Source organism: Anopheles ziemanni, chromosome X (genome assembly GCF_943734765.1).
Source record: "Anopheles ziemanni chromosome X, idAnoZiCoDA_A2_x.2, whole genome shotgun sequence".
NCBI lineage: Eukaryota > Metazoa > Arthropoda > Insecta > Diptera > Culicidae > Anopheles > Anopheles ziemanni.
Window position 1 is genome coordinate 332597 of NC_080707.1, and position 18683 is coordinate 351279.

Sequence of the window (18683 nt, forward strand, 5' to 3'; positions counted from 1 at the left end):
GATAGAACGGGTGCAGGTGGTGGAGAGAAGAATACTCGAAATAGGGTGGCTCCACCCTGGTGTTTGTTATTTGGTTTTGCCTGGCAGGGTTTTTACACTTAACACTTTGCTTTGCCATAATTTTAATCATTTTTTGCTCCTTCTAGTACGTTTTTTTCCCTATTGCCTAGATTTTCACTACCATTTATATATTGCAGGTGGTATGTACGATTACTGTGTGTGTGTGTGATGGGGCGAGGGGTTTTTGATGATGGGATGAACATCTCTCGGAGTTTGCGTCCTACTCCGGATGCTGCTCTGTTGAACGCTGTTACTTCAGACAGGCGAATGATACAGGATACTGTTAAAACGATCATAAAATATATAACATTGGTTTTAAAATTTGTTGCTTGTGTTACGAAATACGAAAAGTAAGAAATCACTGGTCCCAGCGGGCGGCCGAATGGCGATGTTAAGGTCCTCCTGGTTCTCATTCATCTCTTCCTGCCATCGTGATCCAGCGCCGGGTGCGGCGCGGCGGGGTGTGTGTTTTTCCTTTCAAACAAAAAATGAAATGAGCGTAGCCACCAGCCGACCTCTGGTATACGCGGGGGAACGATGGTGCGGATCGTGTAGGTGACCACACGGACGCGCTGTCCAGCTCAGTCCTCGAGCGTGACGTTCTTGAACAGATACGACATCGATTCCTTGTTGTGTATGCGCCGGATCGCCTCCGCCAGCAGAATACTGATATCGATCGTTTTGATCTTGTGACACTGCATCTTCTGGATCTCGTGCGGTATCGTGTTGGTGACGACGACCACGTCGATTGCCGAGTCTTCGATCAACCGGGGAGCGTCCTGGCTGAGCAGACCGTGCGTCGCGAGCACGTAAATCTTGTACGCGCCCCGGCCCTTGAGCACTTCGGCCGCGGCCACGAACGACTGAACGTCGTCGATCATATCGTCCACCATGATCGCAATCCGGCCGCCAACGTCACCGACAACGTTGATCGGGGGCTTTTCCTTCGCCGGATGGATCGGCACGCCACCGGATACGTCCATAGTGCGCGATTTTGGCAGCGTTGGCGGTGAGTTGCGCCCGTCCACCTCGTCCGCCTCCGACTCTTTTTGCTCGCCATGGATGACGGCGATGCCGAGACGCAGCCGCTCAGCGTACGATGTGGCCTTCTTTGCCGAGCCGGGGTTGCGGGCGACAATCACTGAGTTCCGGTAGTCGGGGATGCTCTCCTGAATGTATTGTAGCAGAAACGGCGAAGCACGTAGATTATCGACCGGGCAGTCGAAGAAGCCCTGAATTTCTTTCTGATGCAGGTCCATCGTGATGATGTGGGACAGTCCGGACGTGCACATCATCTTTGCCAGCAGCTTCGACACGATGCAGCCGCGCTTGCGCATTTTGCATTGCTTCGAGTACGGCAGGTATGGTATCACACCCACGATCGACTTGGCCGACGAAGTCTTGCACGCGTACGCCATGATCAACAGCTCCATGATGTTGTTATTAACATCCCTGTAACAAAGTACGGTGAAGATAAATTGGTGCACAAATCTATTGTAGCCCTGTATTCACCTAAACTATTTTTAAATATATCCTTGGTTGGCTAATCTTTTTACTGTGAGATAAACAATGTACAAATACATATATAACTATTTGAGCTATACCAGCCCTTTTCCATAGGAACATGATTTACAGATTTAAATTTCTAAAAGTCCTATTCATATAATTTATTTCAATCTAACATGTAATGCTTTTCGTCAAACAAAGTAGCTTTCCAATTAATTTAGCAAAATTATTGAAATTGATTGAAACATACTAGATTATACATTCTCAAACATCAGCTGATTGCATAGCGTCTTTTTCCGTGTAGGGCTTGTTTGTATCGCTTTCTCTTTCCGATTATGCCGCATAGTACCGAGGTATTCGACGACCCGGATTGATAGGTTTGTTTATGTAGATACATGCTGCAGTCCAAGAAAAGCAAACAACCTTGACGCGGTACATTTCCTTTATCGCAATGGTTACGAAACAAAATGCAAAGCAAATGTAAATCGTTGGGCTGCTTTCTAAACTATCGACCGTCTGAAGGTGGCCATCATAGATCGGATCGCTTACCGCGCCCCCTCCCGGATACTCACTTCGTGCCGGTCTGTATGATGTAGATGTCCTTTCCGCGCACCGAGTCTCCGATTTCGACCATCGTTTCGCGATTGGTTTTGTGATAAACTGCGCATCCTCCGTTGGCCACACCGAGCCGGCTGGTTGCAGGACCGGGAAGAAGAGGAGAAATGGAGATAACAACAACGTTAGAAACGTGTGAAGAGCGATGGCCTTGCGTCAGTCTGAGCCGTGAATCCGTGTTTGATCGATAGCCATAGCCTAGCCCTTCCCCGATGACTATCCCTCCCAAATCTCCCGATGACGTACTTGGCAATCAGATTCGCCAGGTCTGGATGCGAGTTCCCGTTGATGATGACAATGTCCGAGGTGGCCGGAGCGTCCATTGCGTCGAGCTTTGGTTGCTTCAGCGGGCGTATACTGCCGAACCTAAGGGAAAAACGAACGAATAGATTCGATCATATCGGAAAAGTATGCATTCGATCGGGAGTGAGAAGAATCGGTTTCCCTGAAGGTGACCGTTTTTCGGGGTAGCACGGAAAGGAGGGGCATTTATTATTAGTGGAGCAGACAAGATGGATTGCTGGCCCTGGCAGGGGAGCGGAATGGGTAGGTTTGTTTTTGTTGTTAGTCGAATGTCTGCTTTCGTTTATTAGAACTACATACAACTTCCGTTTGTTATATGTCCATGGATTTAGGAGCCCCGGAGCGGCCACCGTGACTTGGTTCCGATCAGGTAGAAACCGTTCCCGATTTCACTCAGCCGGGAGAACAGCTCGCTCGCAGGTGTTAGTAGCGCGAGCGGAAAGGGTCGTATTAGCAAACTTCAAGTGTCAAGGATGAGGTTGTTTTTGTTGGCTTCAATTGGTTGGTGTTAAAACAGGACGAAGGTGGCTACCGTTGGAATTGAATTGTCATGACAGCATGGAAATGCGGAACCGCACGGCCCGTGGTTGGTGGTGTAAATATGGGAACGGGCATAGGGAGAGGGTTTAAAACTAAATAAAAATCAAATAAAATAGGAAGGTAAAATCAACAATTACTTATTTCGGCTCAGAAGCATCGTAATAGAGTTTGAGTTTCTCCCTGTGTTTATGCTTCTTCTTCTTCTTCTGTTTTACAATCGAGAACACACTACTACGGGTACGGCGACCGCGAGCCAGATAAAATGACGCTGTGTGGCGTTATCGTAACGATCAAACAAAACGCGAGTTCGACGCAAAACAGTGGTAGGATGATTTTACTTGCGATTGGTTTCTATTTGATCAGGCAAACGTGTGAAATACTAGCGATCCGCCTCCGGGATTCACGACAGCACGAGGATCGAGGCAAGCCAACGATCGACTCGCTAGAGCACGGCGTGCACGCCAATGTTTTGGGCCGCAGGGAGGCTGCGGACTTGTTGGCCGGCGCTAATTTAGACCGCGTTCCGTTAATTTAACGTTAATTCGACGTCTTCCGGTTCTTTCTCTGTCTCTCTACTTCACTTTTCTTTGTATTTCTCGCTTGCGAAACCGCGGAGCAGCACGACTTATGTCAACGGCACACTTGGGGCAAATGATAAAACTCAAGATGTCTGGAACCCTAGCAAACACAGGTGGAGCGGAAAGAGAAAGAGAAGAGAGCATAAGAGAATGAAATATACGGGTTGATACAGGGGGTTGGTTTTGGTTTGGTTTGGTTTGGCTGATTGGCACGGTCCGGTTGGTTGCTGGGCTGGCCGGTAGGCCACAGAATGTCGGTGGGTTGGTTGGTAGCTGTGTGCTTCTTTACATTTAATGCTTTGGAACATTTTGATCGGTATTACTTGCTTAGTTTTATCTGGGGTAAATTACATCTAAGTATGGGCGCCACTTAAAAACACTGTACGAACAGACACGAACGCAATCGCACGGATCCGCGGGCTGGGCTGATTCAACGATCAATGATGAAGGGAGGGCAGGAAAGGTACAATTGGGTGTTTGGGGGGTGTAACAATGACTTTGACCAAGGCACACAACAATGCACAACAACACAGAACGAACAACACGCACGACCGCATGGAGAAATTTATGGGAGAAAATTGAATGAAGTGTCGTATGTTGGCAGTGTTCCGCACTACCGGAGTATGGGGACAACCCGCAAAGAACCTTTCTGGACGATGTCACACCGCCGCCGCACCGCGCAGGCCGAAAAAGACGTTCACCAGAGAAAATGGATGGATAACAGCAGCGGCCGAACTATACGCACTCTTCCCTTTCCCTTTTGCTGCTACTACTGACAGGTGACAGCTGACAGCACGAGGTATTGCTTCAGTAATCTTGGTCACAGATGTCAGAAACAACATCACTTGAACGATTATGAGGAAAGCTGCCGGTATGAAAATATTATGCAGTTCGTAATCATTGTTAATTGTGCTAAAATTCTAAGATGGTAAATACAATTTTTACGTGTCTAAACGGTGATATATTTGATGGTAAACTGTCGAAGTTTAGTGCTTGAGTTGTCAAAAATGACAGCTGTCAAACATGCTGGAACCACATCGGTTCACTTGAGCACCGCGCAGGCCGAAAAAGACGTTCACCAGAGAAAATGGATGGATAACAGCAGCGGCCGAACTATACGCACTCTTCCCTTTCCCTTTTGCTGCTACTACTGACAGGTGACAGCTGACAGCACGAAGTATTGCTCCAGTAATCTTGGTCACAGATGTCAGAAACAACATCACTTGAACGATTATGTGGAAAGCTGCCGGTATGAAAATATTGTGCTGTTCGTAATTATTGTTAATAATGCTAAAATTATAAGCTGGCAAGTACAATTTTAACGTGTTTAAACGGTGAAATATTTGATGGTAAACTGTTGAAGTTTAGTGCTTGAGTTGTCAAAAATGACAGCTGTCAAACATGCCGGAACCGCACCGGTTCACTTGGGCGATTAGTACGCGATCTGCCAGTGTGAAAATATTGCGCCGTTCTTAATTATTGTTTCGAGTGGTACCCTGCGGTAGCAATGATGATGTTGCCGAATTTCATAACATTGTCAAGCGTTATCCGGTGAGGACGTAAGATCTGGACGTTCAGGTAAGGCGTAGCAATTCATCGCCATGGCATCGGAGGTGACGGCAACACAAACGGGGTTTCACAAGGCAACCAGCAATAGTGATTGTTCTCACTGCGCAAAGGATAGAAGGTACATACCGTTTTCGTGCTCCGGTTGACCGTGGTAGATTGTGCTGTTGATACATTTCTTCACAATCATTCTTACATAAATCCATCCCCTTTTTAGTTGGTTTTACTGGTGGACAGGCGCATCGTGCGATATGCTGCGAACACTGGAAAAGCGAATCCTTTCCTGTAAGTGTGACAATAGTGGGATGATGAAATTTCACTCTGATGTTTACTAAACTTCCGCTCCGTCAGCCTATAGCAAAGTAAGAGCAACTAATAGGACATTTTGTTATTTTTAGATCTTAAAACACCGTTCCGGGGTAGCTTTGTTGACATTGGAGATTGCGTCGGAGAAGCAGACAAACTATGGACCATCTCGTTGAACACTAACTCGCAAAACGTGCCGTTAGTTCTTTTGCATGGTCTCGGTGCCGGTGTTGCCCTGTGGGTGTTAAACTTGGACGCTCTCGCACGCGACCGTCCGGTGTACGCGATCGATGTGCTCGGCTTTGGGCGTAGCTCCAGGCCGCGCTTCTCGTCCGATCCTCTCGTGGTTGAAAAGCAGCTGGTCAAATCGATTGAAGAGTGGCGCCGGGAGCTTAACCTGCCGGAAATGATCTTGCTCGGGCACTCGATGGGTGGTTTCATCGCGGCCAGCTACGCCTTGTCCTACCCGGACCGGCTGCGCCATCTTATACTCGCCGATCCGTGGGGTATGCCGGAAAAACCGAAAGATTTCGAAAGCAACGTACGCATCCGCTTCTGGCTCAAGCCTATATTCGCTGTATCGAAAATGCTCAACCCACTCTGGGCGATCCGGCTGGCGGGTCCGTATGGTTCGTCGCTGGTGGACCGTTTTCGACAAGATATTGTGCAGAAATTTTCATCGGTCATCTCGGATGGGAAGGACATTTCGGGCTACATTCATCAGTGCAATTCGCAGAATCCAACGTAAGTACCAGTTTGTTGTAAGAGATTTTAGTTAAACGAAAACCCATAGAAGTAAGATGTGGTTCGTTCACAAAACGGATGAATGTTAAAGTGACACTAGTGAGATTAGTTTGTGCTATGTTATACGCTTCAATCAACAATCAGAGTCTTACCAGCGTTACATTCTCTTCCTTTCAATCAAACGCACTTCGCTTCTGCTGGTAGTGGCGAGGGAGCATTCCACGCGATGATGCAGGACTTTGCGTGGGCAAAACACCCGATGCTCAATCGTTTTGGTGAACTGAAGAGAACCGTCCCGGTGACCGTACTATACGGCTCCAAATCGTGGCTGCTGCACACCAACCCACCCGATACGCTGAAGCAGCTCGGGGAGAAGAGCCATGTACGCGTTCGGATCATCGATGGATCGGGCCACCACATCTATGCCGACGATGCCGAAAGTTTCAACCAGATGGTGAATGAAGCGTGCCAGACCGTCGATGGTGACGCTGGTTTGGCAAGCGGTGTTGCGGAACAGAAACCGCAGCAGGATACGACAAATCTTTAAAACATATCTGTTGCGGCCGATTCAGTGGCACGTCTAGACAAAGTCCAGGGAAGGAAGGAGTTTCCAGTACTTCCGGGTTGGTCCCAGGTGCAAATGCAGCGATTACTGGTGATGGTTTTGGTGACGAAATAATGTGCGTTGTCATCGCGGTGACCTCAGCATTACTCAATGCCATTTCTCTCGCCCCTCATCACCGTATCAGTATCTGTAATGGATTCTTTTTATTTTTCCAAAAAACGCCATGTCATGATGAGTCGCGTGTGGGTGATGTGGATGTTTTCAGATAGAGTGGGTACCGCGCGCGCTTGGTTACAAAGAGTACATGTTAACGGCCGCCAGTCGTCGCAATAGAGCTAGATATATAGATTTTGACGCACAGCGTCGTAGAGAAGCCGTCGCCAAACCACTACCTCCTAGTGAACGAATAGTTGGTGAGGATTGAAAGATTGGGGTAGTACAGAAATGAAATACGATTGTATAATTGATGCATTTTTGTCAGTCGCGATCGCCAAAAACTGAAAACAACATGCTATCGTTTAAATAATGGTTTTAATTGTAATGAAATATCTCTTTTTTTATCAACCTTGATGACGGCATCTTTGCACCTTAGCTGTTAGAACACCGACAAAATGTTTTATTGTTGCAATATTTGACTTTACTTTCAAAATAGTCACATGTCATTTTCATATTCAATTCCAATAAGTGTCCTTAATAAGTGTTAATCATCTTTCGAGTAAGGTTTTCGTAGTAAGTTATTTGTTATTGAATTCAATACTAGTTGTAATCACAGATGTCTTTAATTGATCTAATTTTTTAAATATAAATCTAAGCCTATTATTTTTAGAAATCTGTAGAACATAAACTAGAGTTCTGTACATTACGGTAACTATGTTGGTATATATACATGTTCTGGTATATTTTGACAAAGTCGTAAGGCATCGTTTAAGCTTAGGGGGTGACCAAAGCTTTGCTGCGTAGTTATTAAACTAAATCAGCAAAAGATAGTGTTTTGAATTGCATGATTGGATTGATTGGGAAAAATGTTCTAATACATAAATGGCGTTTGTGGTCGTTTTTAATAGTGAGCGGATGGAAATGAAAAGTTTAGGTAATGTTGCTGTGCTTTTATCTTAAACTATGTTTTTTCGTAACAACGGTATATATGTACTCGTATTATAGTAAAGAAGGATCACCTCGCCAATAGCTATCTGGTTTACTGAAAGTAACTAAACGGCGATTGTGTTTGATAGGAGGACACTTGATTGAAAACAGAAATCTTCACTATCGCTACACGGTGCGCTACCACTTCATTGGTTCCACCGTCTGCCTGTTGGCAGATATCTACCAGCAATAGACACATTCCGACCTACTTCTTCCGAGCACTCGTCCAGCAGCTCATCTACGAACGCATAGCTCCGGAAGAGTATGATTATTTGTCGTGCTGCGTACAACCACATCCATCACAATCATGATGCGAATCTCTTTTGACTGTTTCTCCGCGAAAGGTAACACTTTTAATTGAATAGTCGTTAACCACCGGATGGTCTTGTGATGCGACACTATTTTTGTGAGCCGTTTAGAAAGGGGGCTAGGTGTTGCTCGAATGCTCATGTTCTTGTTTGCTGTATAAAGGTGGGATGTAAAGATAGAAAGTGTGCCTCCGTGTTGTCGTTTGCTAATGCTCCTGATATTAATCATTACTATATTTTCTTTTTTTGTGTAATGCATTTTATTTACTCCAAGACACATTCGTTACACCTTAGTACCGACCATTCGATATGTGATCCACACTTGCTAAAAATATTAAAATCACTCTATAGTTATGGCCGGGTTGTATCGACACATGATCTCCACTGCTAAGAGGCAAACTTGATCGACCTGTTTTTGCCTGCTGATATGTAGTACGGGTTACTTCGTGCCTCGCATAATTAACTTGCTTGGGATTTTAGCTAATGCTGCTCCATGCGCGTTTCGTGTTTTTCTAACGTGTTTTGATCTAGCAGCAGTCGCGATACACTGTTTTCAGGGTCAGTTTGTCCGTATCAATCTGTTCTTTGCCGGTACTAGTTTTTGGTATTGTTATGAAGCACTTTAAGCTTGTTAAGTGCAACTTTGGCGTTATCTCTAGGCGTTATCTTACCAATCAAACGTTCCAGGATTGTTTTTAATGAACCGTTATTATATTTCAAAAAGAAATTAATCTTTGCAAAAAACAGTTTGATGCTGTCTTACTGCAATTTACTGCCTAGGCAAAGAACAGTTTTATACAGAAGAACTAGCTCTGAAAACAGTGTAAACTTCTCTTTTGCTCTAACGTGACACTTGATTTGTTGTACTCACTAACCGAGCTTCATTACCTATTCTATCTGTTTAGTATTGCGATGTGGCCGGTCCATATTTGGGAAGTGCAGGTTTTGTTGTTGTGGCCATTGCTGCTGCTGCGGTAGTTTTCGTTTTGGTTTATTTTTTCTCTTGTTTTCATCTGCAGCAAGAAAATATAGTACAGCTTCAGTCGAGCTGCCCTCTTCTGAACGCTCCTGGTAGTTGATTTCTAGCTTTTTTTTTGTTTTTATGTTTTTGATGTTTTTTTTGTTGTTGTCGACATCGACACCAGGCTACGATCGAGCATGCGACGAAGCGGGCGGTGGGCCCGTTGGCCAGCAGCAATTCAACATTTTTGGAATAGTTGTCCGTCACGTTTCCGTTAAGGTTGCTCCAATTAAGGCACAGACTGCAATCGATGAACGGCGGCCGGCGGATGGATGGGTGAGGAACGGTTCGGTTCCGTGCGGCCGCGCGGTCAAGATGGGAAGGGTTATCATCATATCCGTTAGAGTGTCGAGAGCAGCGGGAGTCCGACAGCCACGCGGGATGGAATTGGAATTGGGAAGGGTAGAAAAAGATACGGTAAAGACGATGGACTTAAAAATAGAGAGAACCCATGCATGTCTTCGCGTGTGTGGTCGACTGGCCAGACGAACCGGTCGAAGGACCACGCGAGCAGATATCAACGGTACACGTAGTGGCAGGTCACAGGAAAGCGTGGCAGGGTGATGTTAATACACCATCGTCACTGAACCAATACCGATCAGTTAACCGAATGACTGAAATGACTTCCGTGTCGGTTACGCGGGGATTGTGTGTAACAACCCGTGTACTTCGATAACAGATCTGTTCTCTAACCAAAATTGTGGTATTCAACATCCACAATTCATAACAGCCTTCATTTGCAGAACTTATCGCTTGATACCTTGATGGCGTTCACCATCCTACAAGTGGAGTTGTTATTTTTGATCCCATCATCTATGATCGCGTTCTCATTTCATCACAGTGTCTGACGTTGAAGCGTCTTTTGCAGGAAGTTCTACTGCTGTACCTATAACTCTATGAGACAAAAAAATCCCCGAATGAGGTATTCTTACCTAGCAGTAAACCACCGAACAGAATGAATATTAGATCGCAGCTGTAGGTTAGCAGATAGGCGATGAGATTACTGCCGGCCATAGCACCCAGCCGACCGGTCATGAGAATCAGACAGAGCGCCATCGCTCTAGTAGTTGTTTGTCGTTGAAACGGTTGGCCGGCGTGATGAGATGGATTGAACGATCGGCCCCGTTAGTTTTCCGGGGAAACAGTTGCGGCGGGGATCCATAACGGAAGGTGAAATAAAGAAATGTGTTAATAATGATTGGTATACGTCTCTGCAGGTCGAAGGAACGAGTTTTAGTGCGGAGCTTAACTTGCACGAAAATGAGTATGAACACATGTTTGCGGGTTGCAGACGGGCTTTAACCTCCTACGTATGAGCTACAGCGACAGTTGTTGAGTTTGTCTCCTAAAACAACATATCATTCTCACGTTGACGGCCTAATGAATTTATTATTGAAGAAATGGGTTCATATGTCACGATGATGAATGAAAGTACAACTAAACATGTTTTGCTCAATCTTTTTATACCGATATGAATTGTTTAATCATGAAAAACATCTTCCGCAATATGCATCTGCCTATTTTTAAATGGAATGGCAGTGAGCATACCATTTTGAAGTTTGTTTTTAGTGTGGAATGATAAGGCTTTAAGGTTTATGCATTAATAAGTTGAACCGTTATTCACAGTGACCGACAAAATGATTGCTAGCCTGAAGATTTACTTTTTCATTGCTACAAATATTTGAAATATTAATTATGTATTTAGTATAGTATCACATTGAACTGTGTTAATGTTCTTGACTTCAAGCATCACCATTTGTACGAATTGGGGTTCAATGCAACCTTGACACGCTTTAATGGAAGCACTACTGGTTCCACTTTTAAACATACAATGTTTGTTCCATTGGTAGTAACACCTTGTTAGGGTAACTCTTGTTTGGTCTGAAAACCAGAACGCTAGTGGACAGTTCTTTCTCTATCTCTAATTGTACGCTTTAACGGTAACGCTATCCGCTTGGGAGGGAATCAAACAAATAGCCTAATGATTGTACTGTTATGTTTACTATCTGATGACCCCTCTCCTAATGGTATCGCGGAAAACTTTTCTTTTATTTGTCCAAGCATTGAAATCGAAGAAAGTTTATTGGTTTGGTATAGCAGTAAGAAATTAAAATGCAAAAAAATACGCGGGCTACACCGGGAATCACTGCGCGCGGAAAAGAAACTCTCCGAAGTGAATTAAATTGATGATTACTATTAAACATCATTTCGATCCTTCCGCCACGCCATCCCCATGCGTGCATTGCGGCGTGATGGTATGGTTGGCCCGCTTTTCCGCGGTGGTCGTTTAGATATATGCCGCCCTTAGCGCCCCGAAACCCGTGCGCCCATATCGGAAACGACGCGAGCGTTAGCGTGGCAAAACCCATCGACACCTCGTGTCTGCATCCTCCGGACAGCCACCCGTTCGGTGGAACGTTTGAAATCCGCAAAAGAAGAAGAAAGTAACACAGACTCCCATAGATAGCATTGTGAGGGAGCTCGAACTGGGATGACTATGGCGGTGGAAGCCTAGCTGTGGCCTAGGAATGGGATGCGCTGAGGTGAAGCCGAGAAGCGGGTGGAGGGAGAACGGTAAAATGGTAGAGAAATGCTTACCGGTAATTAGTCGGAAATAGGTCGACCGATATTGCACTGACGAGGCCACCGAGGCAGCCAGATGAGAGGAAGGCTGCGATCAGTATCAGCGTCAGATAGAAATCGGAAGTCCACAGCACACCAATTCCGCAGACACCGCACACCACGTACCAGCTGTCTGTAGTGTTTTGCGAGGAAAAGGAAAAACGAAAATTGGAAGCAGCAAGTGAGCAAGAGGAATCAAAACGCTGGAAAACAACAGAGAAGCGCAAGAAAAACAAAACAAAACAAAAAAAAAAAACTGGAAAAAACTCTCCGGCCGATGGCGAATGCAGCAGTTTTCCATATGGGTAGAAGAAGAGAGAGCCAATTGGTTGTGGAAAACGGAGCACACGTATGTGCCGGATTTGATCAATGCAATTTAACCGTGGCAACCGGTAGGGGTGCAGAAGAACTATCATATTGCGCAGGTTGGGTGAGAAGGCGAGAGGTGGAGAGGTGGGGGAACGAGGGACGGCTGCGTTAATGATGAAGTTACGCGCGGGTCGAGGCCCCGCTCGCGCGTTGCCCTGTTCAAGGTTTTCCCAATCCCTCCCCTAAGTGAGTCTGGAGTTTTCCCCATGAGCGGCATGAAAATGGTTCGATTTTACGATGGCTTCTCGCGCGCGGGGAAATTTTCCAGCTGGGAAAAGGTAATTTCTATTGTGTTGTTTCGGTGGGAAAGAGGGCTAGAGCGGGTTTAGCCATCGCACGGACAGAAATCGAAATCAGTGTCAGGCCTAGACGTAAATTAAGCCCGGTGCGCTGTTTTCGCGACACTCTGCGACGATGACTTTAATGTGATAACTGACGCAGCCATTTTTAGGAGCCAAACCTTGCTTGGGAGTGTTACTAATTGGGTTTATGGCAGGCGGTCCGCTAGTTCGTTCGGCAAATTAGTTGGTAGCTCTATTCGAGCCATTTTCCACAATCAACTGCTGTTTGGGGTTTGATTGATTAGAAGGATAGAAGAGTTGTGGAAGGTTTTGTCTTTCGTGCCGTATCTTTGGCCGTTTCTACTTACTTAGCAGCGCTTTTTTGCCGACCAGGTTGATGATGAAGCCGTTCAGAATGTAGCAGGCGAGGAAGACTACACCCATCGCGGACGTGATCATGAAGATGTTGGCGTCGATCGGAATGGGACAGTGGTCCGCCGGTGCCCCCGAACCGGCGGCCCTTTGCTTGGCTGCCTTGTTCGCATGCATCAGCGCGATGACGTCGCATAGCTTCATGTCCTTGTGCTGGAGGTACGTGTTCAGGATGTCCGGTAGCCAGAGGAATAGACCGGACGAGGCGGCGAACAGGCCGAACATCAGCACCGACGCCTTGAGCGTGTGCCACAGCAATGGTATCCGGAACAGTGGCACGGTCTGCTGCCACATGTATCGCAGGCCGAGCTTCGAGCGACGCTGTACCTCATCCGCGTAGCCACTGTCCATCGCGTCCAGGCGTATTAGCTTGACGGGGAAACTCTGCGGAAGAGTGGGTAAGGAGTCGTAAATTCGGCCCTTGTCAGACTTCACAACTTGCAACATTTTAATTTCTGCTTGCAGTCGTGTAGGAGCAAGGAAATAGAACTAGCGCTCGAAGGGATGTAGTAACCGATGAGGTATGAGAAATTGGGCTACGAGCGTAGGCAAGAAAGTCGCACGAAACCGAAACACGAAAACAATGGCACTCATTAGAGGTCTCAGCCTTTACGGTCGAGCCTGGGCCAGGGAGATGGTCAAGACGGTGGACCGACGCTCGTTTTTCCCATTTCCCATGTTCAATTATCGCCGGCTCATCAGCATCACGCGGCGGTGCTCGCGTTCGCTATGGGGTTTTTCACCCGGCCTGTTGGGAAACGGGGCACAGCCGCGTCGTAGCTGACGTGGGCTTTAATTTCCAACCGCTTGAACTGAACTAGCTAGTAGCTAATAACTGCCAGCGCCTGGTCGATTGTACCCCCATACGGCCGGCGATCGTCTGTGAGTTTTCCACCCGTTCCTCGGGTACTTACGTGCTCCGGCTTGCCCTGGTTGTAGTGGTAGATTTTCGCCAAAATTTGCAGCACTTTCTCCGTGTCGCCTTTGGTGAGCAGAAACTTTCCACTCTCGGGCAGCCACAGCAGCCCGCCGATGATGAGCGTCAGCTCGAGTGAACACAGCAGCAGATAGATGCGCCACATCGTGTACCGCATGCCGAACAGGTGCAGCTCGAACCGGTCCTCCAGCGGGATGACCAGCCAGGCCAGCGACGGCAGGAAGATGAGACCGATCGCCATGAACATCGCTGCCCAGGTGATCACCTTCGGCCGGCTGGCCTCGCCATGGAACTCGGCCAGATACGCGTACGAGGTGGCCGCATTTCCGGAGACACTGTGGATGGAAATGCGGGATTGCTCCCAGGTCAGGTCGAATTTTAGGTTGGCGACCGTGCGCGACTTACAGCACACCGACGAGGAACCGCGTCCCGATGAGCACCCACACGTGCGGCGAAAAGGTCGACAGAATCGACATCGCGAGCGTGCCACTCGATGCGAGCAGAAGTACCTTGCGCCGGCCCCAGGTGTCCGAGAGGAAGCCCCAGATGTACGAGCTCGACACCACGCCGAGAAAGGCGGCCCCGTTGAGCAGACCCTTGTCGGCGAACGTGAGCCCGAGATCGCACTCGGCGGCCGAGATGATGAAGCCCACGGTGATCGTCTCGTTCACCACGCTCATCAGGCAGAGACCTACGACGAACAGCAGCACCGTGTGGAACCATCCCTGGCCGACGATGTCGAGGGCCTCGCTGTAAGTGTGTGTAACTGGCAACCCGCAGCCGTTCCCGTTCGCAGGAAGCTGCGTGGGATCGACCAGGATTTCGACTCCATTTTGGGTGTGACTGTCCGCTGCTGGTGCTTATGAAAGGAACAAAACACGCCGTTAGATAGGCTGGGTACGCCCGCCAGTGCCCTAGCTTAATCGAAAACAGCATTCAGTAGCTGCACTAGCTCAAGAATTGCAACTATAAGAGCAGTCCTCGTTATGTTGATCGTTTGGATTCACTTTTGGGGTTGATTGTTGCAGTAGGCATTCTCCGATATGCCTAGAGCTCTCCGCTATACCAAACGGTACTTCACATAGATACAGTAGATTACACGTGCCGTGTCTGTCTCTTAAGAACTATCGCCGCGAGGATAATCCCTACGCCACTTCATCCAGAATCATTCCCACAATGGTGCAGGTTATCAGCAAACTAGCGCAAAAAGGCTAGCAATAACTAGACAAGTCCATTCGTGCCACTGTTGTAGATAAGGTTTCGTTATCTATCCCTGCCCACTGTGCTGTCCGCTTGCAAAAGATAATCCACAAGCACGCAAGTAAAAAAGAAAATACACGAATCGAGCTCAGCATGCATTGGCACCGTCGTTGTTCCCACTTCACTTTTAAACCTCCCCTCCCCCCTTTCTGTTGATAATCCTGTAAGGCTGCATCTCATTTCTATCACATTTCACGCATGAATCATGCTGGTTGCTTCGTTCTATATACATTTTATTTATTTATGTTTTTTGCGAAATTACACACTAAACCATTTCCTACCGCTTTTTCCGTTGCGTTGTTCGTTTGGCGACGACATTGCACACAGTTTTCGGGTTTGCCTTTGCCACTACACCTTAGGACGCACCGCAAATCGCACAGTGATCGTGTCGCCAGACGAATGTCCGGGACTGCTGCTGCTGTTGTTGCGATGTGAGCTACTAAGAAGCCAGCGATGCTATGTCCAGTAGACTCGAGGTGCGCTACTCGTGTCAACGTCCCGTGCCGAACTACTACGGCGCACGTCAGATTGCCACAGTATAAAGGATGATGGCCTCACGCGTTGCTGGTCGAGTCCCGCTGAAATCTACCACACACCCCGTCTGTTCCCGGCGGGTGTGTGTGAAGGGGTGGTGATGCTATGCCCGGTGACTGTTTGGTCGCGAACATTCCCCCCTACCGCTGTAGACGGTACTCTGGTGTGTAGGATCGTTCTACAATTAAGCACGGTGTGGTCTATGTGCTGTACCAGTGCTGTGTACACACCGTCAGCGGCAGGGTAGTGGTGGAGATGGGGAGGGCGCGGAGGGTATGTAACAAGCAGCAATGTGCATGCGTTCTCAGCATCACCCGCGATGTTATCAATCGATCGAACAACACTAGAGCCATCGATTGACGTGGATGAGGCCAATGATCTTGAGTCCGGAAATAGGACTAACAAGTGCGAACGGATTTCTGCCCGGGGATGCGTTGTCGGGATATTCGGGGGTGTGTGGACTCCCGGGTTCGGTCTGGCCGGCCGCATGTTCCGTCCAATTGGCAGCACGCCAATAGCATCAGCTTATGATGCGCATGCCTCTAGCTCGAGGGAACAATACTCAACGTTGCGTTTCTAGCCTCTCTAGCCTCTAGAGCCGGCCTGTGGAGCATGGCTTGAGTGCTAGCCCTCGTCTTCGGCATTCTCTGCAGGAGTGGAGTTACGCGTTTTCGTAAAAGTTGATTCAGCTTAGAGTTTGTTATCTGTTTTTCTTCGCATGCGCTAGTTTGCCGACGCACGCGTTGCTCCAAGCCGCCCGTAACTGCAGGAGTTACGTGTTTTCGTAAAAGTTGATTCAGCTTAGAGTTTGTTATCTGTTTTTCTTCGCACGGGCAAGTTTGCCGTCGCACGCGTTGTTCCAAACCGCCCGCAACTCTTCGGATGGATTGCCCGAGTGCATCGAAGCAGTTCTGAGATTCGGAACATGCGGAACGCGCCATGAACGGACGACGTACATAATTTGCTTCGACACCCGCTTTTTAACCAAGGCCTTTCGAAGCATCAACCTTTCCACTGTTAAAAAGATATACAGACCTTGTCATTGACATGTTCATTAGGTGCGTGTGCGCGAGCATAAATGTGTGCGGCACCGAATATCGATAAAAAGTAACAAAACTATGGTTTGTTTATGACGAATGCTTCGATCGACCCTTGCGTAAGTTGTTAAGCAAACCTTTTGCCACGGGCCAAAATAGGTTTAGTTGCGTAGGTCGAGCTGATTCGCTTGGGGGTCAGACTAGATAATGAATTCAGACGCCTTACATCGACCAAGAACAAGCAGTTCCCGTTGGCCATACCTGTTTGCTACGGTTTGCTAGGCAAATGGCAACAGAAACGGAAGTTGTATAACGTCCGACTGTTGAACAGTGACGAATCTCTGTAATCAAACAAGCAAACAGCTAGCGTCCACAGCAAAAGTGCGTTGTAAATCAAATTCTAGACATATCAGAACACGGTGTAGCTGCATCATAGCCTTCAGGCAAAGCATTCCAGTGCTATCCTGCCAGTCGTGGTGTAGTCGGTAGTTGGTGTGGCTTTGAATGACTTTTTTTAATTCACATTTATTTTTTTGAAATATAAATAGGGAATTAAAGCGAGGAAAAAGAGGAGGATACAAGATAGGCGAGGTTCTTATCAGTGTTTGGAAAATTCCATAATTTTTTTCAGATACCATGATACCGTCGATAGGCTGTAGCTTACTGTTAATCTTTGTTACAACAAGTGTGCTATAAATATTATTCAAAGGTGCTCTTCATTTAAGGGAAAAGCCGAACTAAGTAGACCTCTTAAGCCGGCACTTAGGTCGGTACTTCTGGCACGGTTTGTTGACGCATACTTAGCTGCTGTGCATTAGAATTTAGATGATTTTTTGCACAGCAACATGCAAGTCACTGGATCGTAGATAGTATTGCTTGATTAACACATGGGTTGTCAAAGGTTTAGCGACAAAAGGCCGCTGATAGGAAGTGCATATTGGTGGCATATCTTCAAAGATTGATCGTCATCGTCAAAGCGTGAATACGCTCATAAGAGCAGGCAACATTTACGGAGCCCTACTGGATCCGATGCAGATCTAGATCAGCCTTACCGAACAGGGCTATGGCCGTGGTCGTGGCGTTCTGGTTAGGTTCGTGCGTGTTTCTTAAAAAATGGCAAAGCAAAGAGTTTCTCGTTCGTAAACCGTTATCTTCCCGTGGTCCCACGATGCGTAACGTAGCTTTAGTACGCGCGCATTATCGGCAGTCGAGCATCATCAACCGGTCCGGTGCCGTGGGGGCAGTTCCGGAAGACTGCCCGAAGGCCGCCCCAGCTTTTCTTCCCCCTTGTTAGGCGCACCTTCCCACCTGCAGCTGCAGTCCAAAAACGGCCCACTGGCGGCGCGTGGTGAATCTAAACGATGCGTTAAAGTCTGCTGTGCAGACCTTATCGAAAGGTTCATCTTGTTTGCCGCGACGTGCCATAACGCTGATCTAAATCCGCATCACTAGAGGCAAACGGAGCTTGCCAGAGTTGTGAAGCTCAAGGTAACATATGTCACACGACGACAAGGCTATGTGCACAACATTGTTTCCCATGTTGTCTCTAACGTCTTTTGCAGCCTTATGGACTGGTATTGATATTGTTGGGGATATCACACCGCAAGTGCAGTGCCCTAGCCGTCAGTTGCGGGTATGCCGTTACTTGCACCCGCTTCCACTAACATCTGTACGATTCTTCATCTTCTTGGCGTAGCGACCGTCTTCGCGGGCTCCTTAGGGGCTTACTAGACTTTTTCCCTTGGCGTACGTGGATTGCCAGTCCTCCTGAGCAGGGAAGGGTCTTTCCGGTCACAATTTTCGGATTCGAACCCACGCCTTCAAGGTGGTGAGCACCGGCGCTCATGGGCCAGGCTGTCGCGAACCCCTGTGTCTGTACGGTTATATCCTCTACTATAACTGATTATAACGGCTCGTCTTGAAAACATAGATGATGGCCAATCGTGTTTATGAAAA

The 18683-nt window shown here is 47.4% G+C and overlaps 3 protein-coding genes across 4 annotated transcripts; 1 reads left to right on the forward strand and 2 right to left on the reverse strand.

Annotated features, from left to right (window-relative positions):
• Window positions 1-62: 62 nt before the first annotated feature.
• On the reverse strand, window positions 63-4360 carry LOC131291444 (phosphoribosyl pyrophosphate synthase-associated protein 2). Of its 2 annotated transcripts, none has more exons than XM_058320655.1 (4): window positions 4248-4360; window positions 2428-2547; window positions 2139-2258; window positions 63-1512 (listed from the first exon to the last, which is right to left on the reverse strand). In XM_058320655.1, exons 2-4 carry the CDS (start codon window positions 2502-2504, stop codon window positions 642-644), a joined length of 1068 nt encoding a protein of 355 aa, XP_058176638.1. In that variant the 5' UTR covers window positions 2505-2547; window positions 4248-4360; the 3' UTR covers window positions 63-641. The 2 variants fall into 2 exon arrangements, with proteins under 2 accessions (XP_058176638.1, XP_058176637.1); XM_058320654.1 differs by lacking the exon at window positions 4248-4360 and adding an exon at window positions 3162-3381.
• A 1025-nt stretch (window positions 4361-5385) lies between these two features.
• On the forward strand, window positions 5386-7273 carry LOC131290594 ((Lyso)-N-acylphosphatidylethanolamine lipase). The gene is made up of 3 exons (XM_058319752.1): window positions 5386-5453; window positions 5567-6218; window positions 6423-7273. Exons 1-3 carry the CDS (start codon window positions 5420-5422, stop codon window positions 6763-6765), a joined length of 1029 nt encoding a protein of 342 aa, XP_058175735.1. The 5' UTR covers window positions 5386-5419; the 3' UTR covers window positions 6766-7273.
• Window positions 7274-9458: 2185 nt separating this feature from the next.
• LOC131290399 (synaptic vesicle glycoprotein 2B-like) lies at window positions 9459-18394 on the reverse strand. The gene is made up of 7 exons (XM_058319553.1): window positions 18373-18394; window positions 14302-14755; window positions 13874-14231; window positions 12896-13343; window positions 11854-12010; window positions 10188-10315; window positions 9459-9496 (listed from the first exon to the last, which is right to left on the reverse strand). Exons 1-7 carry the CDS (start codon window positions 18392-18394, stop codon window positions 9459-9461), a joined length of 1605 nt encoding a protein of 534 aa, XP_058175536.1.
• Between the last annotated feature and the right edge of the window lie 289 nt (window positions 18395-18683).

Bases quoted from the DNA above. Each gene is read 5' to 3' on its own strand.
- LOC131291444 (XM_058320654.1), bottom strand. From the start codon at position 3,181: ATGCTTCTGAGCCGAAATAA. The intron at 2,548-3,161 runs GTAATTGTTGAT...TTTTTCCCTTAG, and splicing joins ATGCTTCTGAGCCGAAATAA to GTTCGGCAGTATACGCCCGC. The intron at 2,259-2,427 runs GTACGTCATCGG...TCCTGCAACCAG, and splicing joins CTGGCGAATCTGATTGCCAA to CCGGCTCGGTGTGGCCAACG.
- LOC131290399 (XM_058319553.1), bottom strand. From the start codon at position 18,394: ATGTTAGTGGAAGCGGGTGCAA. The intron at 14,232-14,301 runs GTAAGTCGCGCA...TTCCATCCACAG, and splicing joins CGGTTCCTCGTCGGTGTGCT to TGTCTCCGGAAATGCGGCCA. The intron at 12,011-12,895 runs GTAAGTAGAAAC...AAAACACTACAG, and splicing joins CGGCAAAAAAGCGCTGCTAA to ACAGCTGGTACGTGGTGTGC.
- LOC131290594 (XM_058319752.1), top strand. From the start codon at position 5,420: ATGCTGCGAACACTGGAAAAGCGAATCCTTTCCT. The intron at 5,454-5,566 runs GTAAGTGTGACA...TGTTATTTTTAG, and splicing joins GGAAAAGCGAATCCTTTCCT to ATCTTAAAACACCGTTCCGG. The intron at 6,219-6,422 runs GTAAGTACCAGT...TTCTGCTGGTAG, and splicing joins TGCAATTCGCAGAATCCAAC to TGGCGAGGGAGCATTCCACG.